Source organism: Brienomyrus brachyistius, chromosome 19 (genome assembly GCF_023856365.1).
Source record: "Brienomyrus brachyistius isolate T26 chromosome 19, BBRACH_0.4, whole genome shotgun sequence".
NCBI classification, from domain to species: Eukaryota; Metazoa; Chordata; class Actinopteri; order Osteoglossiformes; family Mormyridae; genus Brienomyrus; species Brienomyrus brachyistius.
The window spans coordinates 10,303,877-10,318,744 of NC_064551.1; the positions used below are offsets into that span (position 1 = coordinate 10,303,877).

At 46.2% G+C, this 14,868-nt stretch overlaps 1 protein-coding gene across 20 annotated transcripts in view; it reads right to left on the bottom strand.

Moving 5' to 3' along the window:
* Positions 1-2,247: 2,247 nt before the first annotated feature.
* map7b (microtubule-associated protein 7b) overlaps positions 2,248-14,868 on the bottom strand; it is a 37,427-nt gene continuing 24,806 nt past the window's right edge. For 7 of the 20 annotated variants that reach the window (XM_048985707.1, XM_048985704.1, XM_048985699.1 and 4 more), the window contains 13 exons: positions 12,267-12,350; positions 11,292-11,408; positions 9,077-9,219; positions 7,946-8,082; positions 6,947-7,242; positions 6,686-6,866; positions 6,421-6,592; positions 6,223-6,324; positions 5,524-5,574; positions 5,378-5,432; positions 4,966-5,077; positions 3,970-4,178; positions 2,248-3,878 (listed from right to left, as the gene is read on the bottom strand). In XM_048985707.1, coding sequence (XP_048841664.1) covers positions 3,865-3,878; positions 3,970-4,178; positions 4,966-5,077; positions 5,378-5,432; positions 5,524-5,574; positions 6,223-6,324; positions 6,421-6,592; positions 6,686-6,866; positions 6,947-7,242; positions 7,946-8,082; positions 9,077-9,219; positions 11,292-11,408; positions 12,267-12,350 — 1,673 coding nt within the window. In that variant the 3' untranslated portion in view covers positions 2,248-3,864. Of the gene's footprint in view, positions 3,879-3,969; positions 4,179-4,965; positions 5,078-5,377; positions 5,433-5,523; positions 5,575-6,222; positions 6,325-6,420; positions 6,593-6,685; positions 6,867-6,946; positions 7,243-7,945; positions 8,083-9,076; positions 9,220-11,291; positions 11,409-12,239; positions 12,351-14,868 lie in introns of all 20 variants that reach the window. The other 13 variants (XM_048985706.1, XM_048985715.1, XM_048985702.1 and 10 more) reach the window with 9 other exon arrangements.

Consider the following 14,868-nt stretch of genomic DNA (forward strand, 5'->3'; position numbering starts at 1 on the left):
CCTTGAAGAGGTAGTCTATGTCTCCTTCCAGGGAAACTCTGGAGCGAGTTCTTCTGAAACATTTATGCTGCTATCTTTCTCTACACATATGATTTCCAGGGGCTGATACCCGAGATTACAGAATGTATAGTTTTGGATTCCCGGTATACCATGCATCAGTATGGATTTGGTGATGAGGGGTATAGAACCATCTTCAGGTCCACTATTAAAGATGGGCCATGTTCATAAATGGCCATATTCTATTTTAAATTCTTTGAGGGCCACTTTCATTGGCCCCGTTTGTTTGGGGCCACGTTCATTAGCCATGTTTGTTTGTGGCCACGTTCAATGAATATATTTGTTTGGGACGCCGTTCATTATCCATGTTTGTTTGTGGCCACGTTCATTGGGCATGTTGCATCGGTAAGTTTGTGTCAACTTGTGAATTAACTTACAAGTCTAATAAGTATGTTCAAATTGGGGTAGTTTGTATATTAATATTAATATTTGATATTTTGTTAGGGGTGGAATGGTGGTGCAATGGTTAGCACTGTTGCCTCACACCTGGGGGACCTGGGTTTGAGTCTCCGCCTGGGTCACATGTGTGTGGAGTTTGCATGTTCTCCCCATGTCTTCGTGGGGTTTCCTCCGGGTACTCCGGTTTCCCTCCACAGTCCAAAAAACATGCTGAGGCTAATTGGAGTTGCTAAATTGTCCATAGGTGTGCGTGTGAGAGTGAATGGTGTGTGTGTGTGCCCTGCGATGGGCTGGCCCCCCATCCTGGGTTGCTCCCTACGTCGTGCCCATTGCTTCCAGGTTAGGCTCCGGACCCCCCACGACCCAGTAGGATAAACGGTTTGGAAAATGGATGGATATTTTGTTTTGTGAATGTAAAACACATTGCCCCAGGCTACCCAAAAATCACTATAGTCAGTAGCAAAATTAGTTATTTGTGAATGTATTCGTGATTTGTGAATGTATTTTTAAGATATCCCTCCATAGACAACAGAAAATATCGTAAGGCAAAAATGCAATTTAATACAATACACCTAACCTAACAAACATCATAGCCTAGTCTCATCATTGATGTCATGTCTGTGTTCTGTAGAGAGTCCTCATCAAGTGGGTCAGGGCTCGCTCACGCGTACTGGATCACATCAGTCAAACGACCTGGATATTGGGGGTCAAATGTGCTCAGGCACGGTGCTGATCAGCTAGTGTGAGAACACCCTAAAAGTGATGGGGAGGCGCTGTGGAGCCACCAGAGCAGCGTCTGGACCGTGGCCTGGTCCCAGATTTATCTGACCAGGTGTAGAGAGGGTTTCTCATCACTCCACGCTGCTGGTCACCATCCAGGAGCACGGCTACCCCACCATCAACCTGGGCATCGTCGGAGACAAGTACAACCCCACCTCTACATTTCTCTGCACTTTCTTCCTACCTATAACTGCCTTCTCTGTGACTCCTCCCCCAACCCCCCCCCCCCAGCCCAGACGATCTTCTTAATGCCCTGAATGAGGGTATCAGTCGCGCTGACGTCATCATCACTTCAGGGGGAATGTCTATGGGGGAGAAAGTAAGTAGCCATGTTTTTCCAAAAAGCCCCAGCAAGAAAAAGAGAATCAAAGCCAAATAAATTAGGCTGTGGTTCTATTGAGCCTGAATCCTGGGTCTCATATGAACTGGGGGGGAGGGGGTGTCATGTTTACTCCCACCTAGTGGTAGCTGAGGTATTAATGCTGATATACCATGGAGATGCTGAGTTTAGCTATGTGTTAGCTAAAATTTCCACTTAACATATTGTAACTATAACAGCAATAATTTACGAAAAACGAACTGTCACAGCACGACTACAGAATCACCTCACAGAGTTTGTTTTTGATATATTCTTTGCATTTTATTTAGAATGTTCAGTTCAATTACCCAATGCCAATAACTGACCTAGTCCTATTGAATAAGGTCAACACATAAAGGAAAATTCCATTTTTATCATCCATCTGTTCTATTTATATGCTTATTTTGTTCTTTCCCTCAATGACCAAAGGTGAAATGCGGAGTAAGACCGAGTTATAATGAAAGTCAGCTGCTAAACTGTGTATGAGCCTTAGGAGCAGAACTATAAACACTGAACAGGTTGGTCAGCCTCAATGGAGCCAGTTCTGTCCATAAAATGATCAGCTTTCCAGTTTTCGGGCTTTTCATTGGCTGAGTTTGAATGAAATGTAGTTTCAAATAAGCCCAGACATGCATCCCTGTGACACCGCAGAGTCATTGTTTCACAAATAATATTTATTGTTTTTTTTTTTTTTAACATGCCATACAGATTGAATAATGGAAAAGCTGTTACGGTTTTGACAGAGAGGTATCATTAAATCTATGAACATGGACTAGTGTGGAGTGGACTGTGTGAAAACAGGAGACAAAATCAAATCAGAGAAATCCCAAATCAGAACTAAAATCATTTAATGACTAGCACAGACCTTCAGATGATCAATAAATGCATTTGCTGGTTATTCTGTTTTCAAAGCTTTGTCATCTATTTTAACAAAATATACATTTCATAAGTATATTTCTCTGTATATAGACATATAATATTTAACCTTTGAACTTTTTCTTTTTTTTTTTTTACATAATAAATGATCCCTGGTTTTAATATCAAATCAAACAGAGTGTACCGGGGGCCTAGCCTGCCAGTACAATTCAAATCGTACAAAGACAATTCATAATTCCTGAAATAATTCTCGTTAGAATCGTGCAGAAGTGCAAAGCTTTGAGAACGAGTGCTTACAGAGTGGAACATGGAAATTTACATCCCAAAAAAAAACAACCCAAACCTAAAGACTCAAACTGCATGAAAGTCACATTTCAGGAATGCAGTTTTTTTTTTTATTCAATGTCTTCTAAGCACTTTGCTCTGAAACGAACAATTACTTTCAAAGACCGTTCAAATCTCATAGTCAAAACCTGATACGGAAAAGGAGAGTTCATGAGTAGCAGCATCGATCTGTAAGGTATTACTGACAGATGGGTTAGGTGACTGGATCATTCCATTTCGAATCCACATTTTGGTATGCTCGCCTACTAGCAGTCTTGACAAAACACAAATGATTCTTCCAACAGTTCATAAGGTTTCTTATACTGCAAGGTGCATCTTATCTGACAAGTGAAATCACTAGTACCAGCACCTAAACACAAGAGTATTCAGCAGTCTATAATAGGCTGCAGTCTAGACACATGACAGTGTCTATATATTTTGCATTTTGTCCTTTACTTGACATTTGAAATTACTAATTACTGGAATCTTTGGTTTTGGGGTTTAAGCTTTAATAACTTAGAAACTTTAATAACTAAGAAACCTTAGTGAATGGAACTAAACGGTTAAAGCTGAGTGCTTTACAAAATAATAATAATAATTTCACATTAAAGCAATTAAAATAGGTTAAGTGGTGTGCAGCCTATTCTTAGTTTTCTCAGATGTCCTTTACCCCATGACAGCACTCCATTCATATCTGCCCTCTTGTTTAAACACCCGGTGTCTTTAACTTGACTTCAAACGCCGATATTCCTACAGCAAGTAGTTCTTCAAGTATTAGACAACATTACATCTGGATTCAATGTACAGTAATTAGTATGGCCCGAATTCTAATGGTCCGTCACTCTAACGGATGCGGGTCAGTCGAGTGCAGAGCACACAAAGCAGAGTCACCTCGAGAGAGACAGGAGGTCCAGCAGGAAAATGGCTTCAAGCTTCAAACTAACCCAGATAGCTGTACCGTTCAGGGTTTCTCTTGATGTGCCAGTCTGGGAGAACAACTGCATTCTTCTTCAGGATAAACGGTCATGACAGAGTGGCAAGCTAGTGCTGCCCACCCTGTACCCAACCTGTCATAGCAGATCTACTGAGAGCAGAGGAGCATAATGAGTGCCTGGGTGACAGGTGTCAATCATACCATCAGGCAGGGGTGCATGTATAAGTTGGAGGGGTCTCACCTGCTGCCTGCTGAACCTGGATCTCATCTGTACCGGCCAGTGGCCTCAGAGACCCGTTCTCCCTGAAGGCGACAACAGGAATCACCCCATTCTCTCCATCCATGTCCAACCTGGTCAGCTTAGTTCCGACTGACAAGTTGATGACTTCCTCAAAGACAGATGGTACAGGAATTCCATTCTCTTTTGACAGAGAGTCTCTTTCCGAGGAACTGTGGACAAAATGCACACAAAAGCAAGAAAATATCAACACTGAACAGCTATAAAAATCCTTCCGTGAGCCTTTACCATCTAATTTTGTTGTTGTTCACTATCAAAGACCATTTGTTGTAACAGTGTTATTCCATTGGAGTATCACAGTTAAGATTGTTAGAGGGTAACCTACAGTACCAATTAAATGTCTGGATACACCTACTGAAAATAATGGTTTTCAACTAGATAATGACACTAAGCACACCTCCAGATTATGTAACTACTGTATTATCTTGTGAATTATGAATACCCTGACAGACGACCTGGCCCCCATAATGCCCCGACCAAAACCGTATACAGCTCCTTTGGGATGAGCTGGATCAAAGAGTAAGAGCAAAGTGGCCAACTTATGCTCAGAACTTTAGGAAACTCCTTCAGTACTGTTAGAGAAGCATTCCAGGTGGCTATATCTGGAAACTGGTTGAAAGAATGCGACGAGTCTGCAATGCTGTTATCGAAGCAAAAGAGGGTTGTTTTGGAGTGAGTGACTGCATTTTGCGATGGTGAACACTTCTTCTGGTTGTTGCAACATTTGAATTACGTCAAGGTCTTTTACTATTAGGTGAATATCATAGCTTAAATGTGCAAGATAGATAGATAGATTACCAGTCAAAAGTCTGGACACAAAGAAATCAGTTAATTGAGAGTTATGCAAATCATTTCTGTTTCTGTTTTGCCAAGTATTTGATGTGAAAACATGAAATCTCTAAGAGATGCTTTTGCTATTCATCAAAGCACCATTCTCACCATTCAGCAGCTGTGGTGAGCTCAGGCATTCTGTGGTCTCTATGCTCCAGGTCTGGTGCCCCCTCTGGGTGTGGCTGAATAACTACAGGTGCTTCAAGTTCCAGGGTGGGTCCTACACGCACATGCAACGTGTTTAAAAACAAATATGAAATGAATTTCATGACACTACCCATAAATAAAACATTGCAACACGTTTCCAAAGTGGAGAATTGGTAAGATTATGGTATGTTTCCCAAAATTTCCATCCATGTTCCACTGCTGCTAATCCTGTGCAAGGTTGTTACGTAAGCCTCAAGAATATTGCAGAAAGCACAGGATACAAGGAAGGGAAGCTCATTGAACTGGATGCTAGTCTATCACAGTAAACCCACAATATTTAAATAATTATAAACCAGACAAAAGAGGGACACACCCATTTCACTGGTGCTCTGCTGAGAAACATCTCCATTTCTCTGAGAAGTAGATTTCTGAAAGATGAAGAGATGAAGGAGTATCAGTCCAGCCACAGGCCACAGACAAAACTGTGTAATTCACCATGCAGCGCCCGACCCACAGTACCTTCTCAGGAGGATCCGACTTGCGGGTTCTCTTCATGATCTCCTCCAGTCGCTGGGGGAGACGATCAACATGCAAGTCTCATGTTTAGTAGCACATTGCAAAAAATGGTTCTTGACAACTCCCTCAAGTAATAATCCTGTAAAAATGTAACTTTACTAATCACAAGTGACGATTACATTATATTCGTGTAAAGAGCAGATTATAAGTTACTGTTCTACAGTTTCTTGGCTGGTAAGTACCAGTTGTTAATTAATCCAGTCTCTGATGGTATAGAATAGTTTCTCTCAACTCAGTCCTCATGGAACCCTCAAATAGTCCATATCTTACTTACACAACAAGGTTCTGAGGGCAGAATGTAAAATGATTGGTCCAGAGATAACCAATCAGACTGCAGAGGAGGTGGGTCTCAGCAACTACAGGAGGCAGGACCAACCAATCGGATGTCTTGGTCCCGCCTCCTCTTGTTGCTTGAACCCAACTCCTCTGCAATCTGATTTTTCATTCTGAGGTCAGTGATAAACTTAACAGCTCATAATACAACTAGTGTGTTGGTACAATGCAAAAGCCTGCTTTCATCAAACCGTAACTAGAACTTGGGCATTTCAGCTAAACACTAAAGTACTTCTGTCAGTTCTGTACAGTTCTCTTGCTAGAGTGCTTTCTTACATCACATGACACCTGTTTATGAACCGGTCCCACCTTCTTCCTCTGCATGCGTTCAGCCTCCTCCTTCTGGAAGTGTCGCTCCCTCTCCAGCCTCTGCTCCGCAGCCACCCTCTGACGGGCCTCCTCTTCCTCTTTCTGAAAAAAATCACACACACCCATGAAACCCGGCACCTTAGCCAATGGGAGAGCAGGAAGGTACCGTCAGCTGACAGGACGTAGAAGAACTCTCACTTGTTTCTGAAGACGCTCTGCTTCCTCCCTCTCCCTCTGGGCTCTCTCTTCCTCAGCCTGCTTCGCCTCCTCCTCCTCCCTCTTCTTCCTCTCTTCCTGCCGCATGCGCTCCTCTTCCTCTCGCTTGGCCCGCTCCTCTGCCTTCCTGCGAGCCATCTCTTCCCTGCTACGCCTGTGTGGGACAAACCCCCCCCAAAACACAATAGTCAGGGCATTGTTGCAGAGGGTTTGGCCTGTGCATGACTTCCAAGTATAAACCTCTCACCTCTCGGCCTCTTCTTCCCGCCTACGCTCTTCTTCCTCGCGGTCCCGCTGCTCGCGGGCTTGACGCCGTTTCTCTGCCAGCAGCCGGGATGCCTCCTCAGGGTCCATGGTCCCGGCCATGGGCTTCGTGGAGGGCGAGGCTATGGGAATAGCTGGGGCGGGGGTTCCCTGCTGTGTCTCTGCTGGGAAGAGAGGCAGTATGATCCCACTATTAGTGTTTGGCCCAGGGCTGGGGTCACGCCTAATCCATGTATTAACTTACCAATGTTAGACTCATCTCTAGGCGTCGTGTCCTCTATGGGCTCTGGGTCCATTTCAGCAGCTGGCTCTGTTACAGATACTGCTTCAGCTGCCAGTTCTGTTTCGGCCACTGGTTCCGTTCCGGCCGCTGGTTCCATTCCATCCTCTAATTCTGTCACAGGTGCTGGTAGCTCTGGATTTGCTGGGAGCTTTGGCAGTGACTTGGAAGGTCGCAGGTTACCAGGGAACAGGGGCAGGCTGGGAAGGGTCCTGGAGGACTTCAGCAGGGAGAGGTTCTGTGGGGGCCTGCTAGATGCACTAGAGGGCAGACGAAATGCTTCATCATCATTCATGAATCATCAACTAACCATTGAATATTCGCTGCTTCAGATATTTTTTTTGTAATACCCAGTCCCAGGCATGTCATATGAGAAGCATATAAAATAGATACTTGCATGTTAAGAGAATTACAATCAGCACAAAATACCAGGTTAAGAACAACACCTGTCTAAGCAAAGTTTGTAGGCAAGATGGAAAAATAACTCAATGCATTATAAAAAGAATTATAAAGTAATAAAAGTAATTACATACAGTACTGTACTGCAGCTCAAACCGATGAACCACTGAAGGTGCGAGATGTTTTCATGAGCGTCACAAAGTAGTCAGCGCATTCGTTACTACGACCATTGTACTGAACACAAATTTTGAATATAATAGACTTTACGGCAATCCATTAGTAAATACGAGTTGGCTGTAAGTCAGACGTTCGTAACCTGGGGACTGCCTGTATAGTAAAAACAGTCATACTAACACACCTGTAGTAATCTACTAAATGTTAACGATTTCTGTGATATCAAAAAAACTCCCAGAACAAGGGATGTAAGAGTGACTGCTGAAGCCTAAACGATCTGTCCTGAGCTCTGTAGCTGCTGCCTGTTCCCTTACCCACCCACATCAGCATCAGATGTAAATAAGATGTAAATAACCATACTAAGCAGGGCACCACTGCAGTTGCTCCTACCGAACTGGTGAGGGCGCTGGCACTCTATGCTTCTGGTTTCCAGGCGACCGCGACCTTTTGATGACAGCAGGTGTGGGAACGGAGAGGTTGCTCCAAGACTTCCTTACATAGTCTTTGTCCTTCGCTGGCTTAGCCACCTTAACAAAATACAAATGTTGTAGGAAGAGGACTATTTACACAACACAATGTGTACATGGGCGTTGCCGTTAAAGTCATACAGTATAACGGCACACCTTGAAAATATACTGGCTAGGGGTATTCATAAATACTACTCAAACAACACCTAACACCATCAGTACTCAAAGAAACACAACTATATCCACTTTTCTTGTGATTCTTTTTAGTCACATGCAAAACACAAAAAAAAGGTTTGGTGCATTACTGAAACTGGGAGGCAAGCCAAGGGTCTTAATCTGCTTTAAATTTAGTCAAGGCCTCAATGTACACAACCCACTCCAATAGACCAATAAGATGGGACCCCCACAAGGACCCGCCCCCTCTGCCTTGCAGCAGAGGCAGGTCGGTGTACAAAGGGTCTCAGATGCCTGGCAACCATGCCAAGGCAAGATCACATGACCTGACATTAACCAATAGGATAGGCCAGCAGCCTTGGCAGGTCCATAACAATGTAATTTACACAGTCCTGAGGGTATCCCTCTATGTCCAGAGTACTTCTGATTTCTGCATCTTTGTAACGTTGTAATTTATACAGTCAAGTCTGGGGTAACTTGTCGATCCTAGAGGCAACTTCCAACACCCGCTGGACTTTGCTCACATTGGGTGGTGGATATTCCATTAAACTGATTACGACTGTGATGCAGTAAGTCTGGTGAAGGCTCCAGGCGTGATGTAGCCAGGATCAGGCTCAGCAAGTCGGTCATTTTAAGGTGCCACATTCCGATAGACCTGTTTGTGCACAGCGTTACCTGGATCAGCCCTAAAGAGGCAAGCCATCGGGTCACAGACCAGACACCAAACGGAAAGCAAAAGCAAAACTGGGACATACATACCACTTACAGCACAGGTGACAATAAGTGAGAAAGTACCTGTCGGACCTGTCGAGCATGAACCTAATGGACGTGTTACTCCAACAATAAGGTGATGTCGTGGAAAGACCCCCACGGCGCTTACCGTGCCCAGCGTCCGGCGGCGAGCGGCCAAGTCCAGGCTGGGGGGCGGAGCCCTCGCCCGCTCGGCGCTGCGGCACTGCAGGGACTTGAAAGAAGTGCCGCTCATGGGGTGGCAGGAGGCTGAACGGGGACAAATGGGGATGACTGTGCGGTGTGAGTGGGCGGAGAGGGGGGCGGGGAGTGGGCGGAGAGGGGGCGTTTCCATGGGCCAGCAGGTGATTACGATTGGATGGGAGGATGTATGGCAGGGGAGACAAGGAGAAGAGGAAAGAGCCGCTATTAGAAGTACTACACAGCATTGATGGTGTGAGTCTGTAGCTGTCCCTGGAGAGAGGGCCGCCGAAGCACCCAACAGGGTCAAGGGTTCAAATCCTAAAGCTCTACAGCTTAACCAAATTAATCCGAATTACCAATAGGTTACCGAGGTGCATAGGTGTGGTTCATAGTAACCGTAATGCCTCTTCGGAAACAAATATATCGACGTGTTTCATAGAGGCATAGAGCTAATGGAATAGGGGCTGGAAAATAGGCAGGCTGGGCGTCAGCATCATCAGGGACAGCTCAGGCTCCTACTGCACACGTCTGGCAGTCAGCAAGGGGGCAGGAGGGGAGCGTAAGAGGGGGTCACCCAGAGGCGGGGTCAGAAGGGATGCGAAAGGGGGCGGGGCTATGATCCGGGAAAACATGCAGCCACCACGAACACGGCAACTGCACACAAACACGGCACACGCTCTCAGTCATCACTCCAAGCTCGCTGACGGTAAGCCATGCCGCATTAAACATATCTGCTCCAAATCTCCACAAAACCAGGTCAGCGATCGGAGAAAGACTTCGGGAATAGGATTAATGAGCAAACCCAAATGACTCATGGCAAGCGCTCGTCAATATAAGTATTTACAAAAAAAAAAAAAAAAAAAAAACATGTGCTTGCAAACATCAGATAAAATATTCCGATGGCGTTTCTATGGGGTCAGGCATAGTACCTATGAGGAAAAAAGCACGTTATAGCAGAACCTTCGGTACCCTTGCGATGGATATAAAAACAAAAAAGGCATTTATTAGTCAAAGTTAAGAAAGGGCATTTATGTTTTGCTGGCTATCTGTGTGGTAACGATATAACCATTTAGGCAGGAGCGTAGCTAGAAATTCTGGACCCCGATAAAATGTCGCCTTGGGCCCCCCCCACCCAATTAACGTGTAATTTTAATGAATCTTCCAGAGTATTAAAACCCCTCCTGCACCCCTGCATCCAGGTCTTTCATCAGGATGAAGTAATACTTATGGTCCTATGCGTGATTTAACTTATGGTCAGAGTACAGTATAGGAGTAATACAAGATCGAGCCAATAATGTGGCCTGGATAGGGGGTGCTGGATCGAGCCACGCGGCCTGGATAGGGGGTGCCGGATCGAGCCACGCGGCCTGGATAGGGGGTGCCGGATCGAGCCACGCGGCCTGGATAGGGGGTGCCGGATCGAGCCACGCGGCCTGGATAGGGGGTGCCGGATCGAGCCACGCGGCCTGGATAGGGGGTGCCGGATCGAGCCACGCGGCCTGGATAGGGGGGTGCCGGATCGAGCCACGAGGCCTGGATAGGGGGTGCTGGATCGAGCCACGAGGCCTGGATAGGGGGTGCTGGATCGAGCCACGAGGCCTGGATAGGGGGTGCTGGATCGAGCCACGCGGCCTGGATAGGGGGTGCTGGATCGAGCCACGCGGCCTGGATAGGGGGTGCTGGATCGAGCCACGAGGCCTGGATAGGGGGTGCTGGATCGAGCCACGAGGCCTGGATAGGGGGTGCTGGATCGAGCCACGAGGCCTGGATAGGGGGTGCTGGATCGAGCCACGGGACAAGCACTGTGTTAAAGGACAACACAGACAGTGTGTCCTGTGGGGCTCTCCTCAAAGAATCATTGTAGGACTGGCTGAGTGGTCGCTGCCTGTCACAGACTGGAGCCCAGTACTCCAGTACTGTAACTAGGGAACCCTGCTCTGGATGATGTTGGTTTACCCCAAACATTAATTCTCTGTCATGCCCTTCAAAACCTGACTGAACAAACGGCACCAAAAGATTAACAGTAAAGCCATGTGAGGAGTTTACCAGACACAGACGGCATAAAGGTATCCAGCCTAAAGGTCCGCCGTTGACTGCCGTATCACTTGCAGTCTCTAAGGGAGGATACGGGGGGGGGGGGGGGATGGGGGGGGGGTATGTACCTGCATCACCTGACAGCGACACGGCGCTGCGGCTCCTCGCCAGGTAGGAGTGCGTCGGGGTCAGTAGCCGGTTCACCATGGTGCTCTCCCACACGCTCAGCGGTAAGCGCCGAGTGGCTAGAGAGGAGAGACATGCATGCACACACACACACACACACACACACGACACACCAGCAGGCACAGAGAAAGCGGGGTTAGAGTGTGTACTGCGAGCGGGACACTTCCATGTGCCTAAACACTCGCGGGGGGGGGGGGGGGGCAGCAGGGAATGCACGAGTCCTGTAAGATGGTAAAACGGGTCAGCATAAAAAAATAACAGGCCTCCCAAGGACGGCCCAAAGCCGGGAGCGACGTGGAGTCACATGACAAGCAGCCGGTGAGTCACATGCAGTGGATGGCTGGCGGCACACATATTAGAGGAGGGCACTCAGAAAGCTGGACTCGGAGCCACAGGATGCCAGCATTTGGACCCCCTTTCCCCATCTGAATCTTTTAAAGTGAGCGCCCCATGTGAAAGTGGCCCTGCACGGGCTAGCTGGCCATGGCGATGAGTGATGAAGTGGCCCGCATAAACGCTATCGGGGTGGTGCTGCTGGAAAACCTCGTGGGTGTCGACCCAAGGGTGCGGATCAGCTGACCAATCAGAAATGAGCAACTGGGTGATGGTGATGATGGTTAACATGGAGCTTCTCCAGATATCACAACAGGCTTGGGCATGAAGACGCCCCTTTTGAAGAAACTGAGCTGGAAAGTGCTTGTTCTGCTGCAAACGTCGTTATCCCCCTACAGAGTAATGACCTGCCTCGACAGTGTCAGGTACGTCCCTACTTGGGTTTTACTAAATTATGGCTCAGAAACCAATTTCCTTGTTCCTCGTTTCATCGTTTGGATCTGAAGCTGAGACAGACAGTTTCCAGCCAGTTCCTCCAGAGCAGGGAGGCAAAGTACCAAAAACGACACGACTTCCAGATACACCTGCGGCTCTGTCCCCGGCAGTCCGGCCTCTGACGGGCTGTTTGGATTGAGGTCTATTTAAGAGGGAAGTCCTTTTCTGTAAGGCTGGGATAACAAACCATGTTATTTCAGAAGTCCTATAGAGTCCTTCACCCATTTAATGACACACAGTCCATCAACAGACAAGCAAACAAGCCAATCAAACAAGCTGAAACAGAAGTCATCAAAAACAGGGCAGGTCAATTAACCAATCATGACTTCGGACATTTAAAAAATCCAAGTGACACAATATGGCTACATAATTCAAACTGTGCGACCTTAGCTCATATGTGGAGCAGCAGGCAGGATTTAAACCCACCGTGGGCTCATATTCTTATGAAAAGATGAACATGAATATTCTGAACATCCACATTTTTCCAGAGTGAGACCTATTTTTTTCCCGCTCTTCTTACTCAAGAACAGAGAAGGCTAGATAAGGGGCGAAGTGAAATCAGGACTGCATGAGACGGACTTAAGTGAATAACATGAGTAATGACATTTTTTCGCTATTGTGACAAGGAGGACAAAGAAAAGTTAAATAGGGTAAATGAGCCTGGATTCATTTTTCCCATTACAAATCAGTAATCCTGATTGACTGGGCATTGACTGTAAATGACAGCATGACTATCTACCATAAAGTTAACCAAATTTAGTGAAGGAGATTCAAAAGACATGATGAAGAGCCGCTATTAAAAAATTACAAGAAAATGTACAAAACAAGGGCTATTTTTTCATTAAATTTGGATAAAACTAACACAGCATCCTCAGGTTCATGTGACACAGTTAGCTGGGGGTAAGAACTTCTAATTCTGGAAATAGTAATCATGAAAAACTGCAGTCTTCAGACTCAGCACTCCAGGTTATATGTAACAACTCGGGACTGAAAGGGAGATTAATGACTGGACATGTGCTCTTTATACTCTATGTTTTCTTTGTTTACTGAACACTGTTCTTCTAAGGAGGACAATTTGTTAATAATGTGTCGGAAAACATTCTTCCGTAAGACTCGTCATAATGGCCGTGCGATGATACAGCATTTATGCAATACTAGGTGCTTTCTCACGGTTACTTCAGCTTGGACAAAGCCTCCAAGCTCGTCACAGGTGAAAAGCAGCAATGGAAAAAGTCCTTCAGGGTATGTTCTGGTACGGCCAGACAGTGGAAAAACAACATTGGAGACGCGCATCATTTTAATGGGCCACGAAACAGAGAGCATCCTATTTTCCCATGAGCTCTCGCGTCATTCTGCCCAGTTGCCTTCTGGCTTTGGGGAGCCCATCTGACTGCAACAGCACAACGTTTATTTATAACTCTAGTCTAAATACCTTTAATCATCCAGATCCTATAGGTCGCTGACTAACACTCTTTTCTTTACATTAAATATTTAAAGCCTGAGGGTTTCGACTCAATGCAGGTTACGGCATCTACTATCAACAGTAATATCTCTAACGTGTAAAATACATCTAATATATAATGAAATGGTGGGATTACAAGGCAATTTGGTTCTGGGACAGCATTCAGTCCAAATGGAGCCAGGAAACAGAGGTAGGCAGTAGAGCCCTGCATTGGGACTGGGATCCGGCGGGTTCCGTGGGTCCCGGCGGAAATCTCGCGGGTGGTTTTAAGGTTGCCGCAGGCGACTGTGGGCGGCTAAAAATAGATAGCGGGTCCCAAGATTTTTGGCAGGTTGGAGAATGTAACTGATGTCATTTATTTTGTGTTATATATTCGTGTTTGTTCTGAGCCATTGTATTAAATTGTGATGTTCAGCTAGTTTAAAGGTATTTCTTTGAAATAAGGTTCATGGTTCTCTTCTGTTTTTAAGCTGCTCTTGTTTGTTTATAATAATGTGATATTTAAACATCTGTTGTATAGATTTGGTTATTGTTTGTTTTTAAATAACTGTGCAGATATTTGCACATCTGATTAGTTTTTGGGCTCAGTTTACGTTTATTTGTGATTCAAAGTTGAGAGATTTTTGTTGAATTTGTTTTATTTATTTAGTTCTTGTTCTATTGGAATAAAACATGTAATGCGTATAAACTTATTTCGTCATACAGTATATCCGTTAATGGATCTGCGGGTGCGGGCGGGATTGGACAGAAATATTGCAGGAGCGAGCGGGAGTGACAGAGACAGAGAACGGGAGCGAGCGGGAGTGACAGAGACAGAGAACGGGAGCGAGCGGGAGTGACAGAGACAGAGAACGGGGGCGAGCGGGAGTGACAGAGAACGAGAACGGGAGCGAGCGGGAGTGACAGAGACAGAGAACGGGAGCGAGCGGGAGTGACAGAGACAGAGAACGGGAGCGAGCGGGAGTGACAGAGACAGAGAACGGGAGCGAGCGGGAGTGACAGAGACAGATAACGGGAGCGAGCGGTAATGGTCAGAAATTTAGCGGGAGCGAACAGGAGCGACAGAGACAGATAACGGGAGCGAGCGGGAGTGACAGAGACGCAGAACGGGAGCGAGCGGGAGTGACAGAGACGCAGAACGGGAGCGAGCGGGAGTGACAGAGACAGATAACGGGAGCGAGCGGTAATGGTCAGAAATTTAGCGGGAGCGAACAGGAGCGACAGAGACA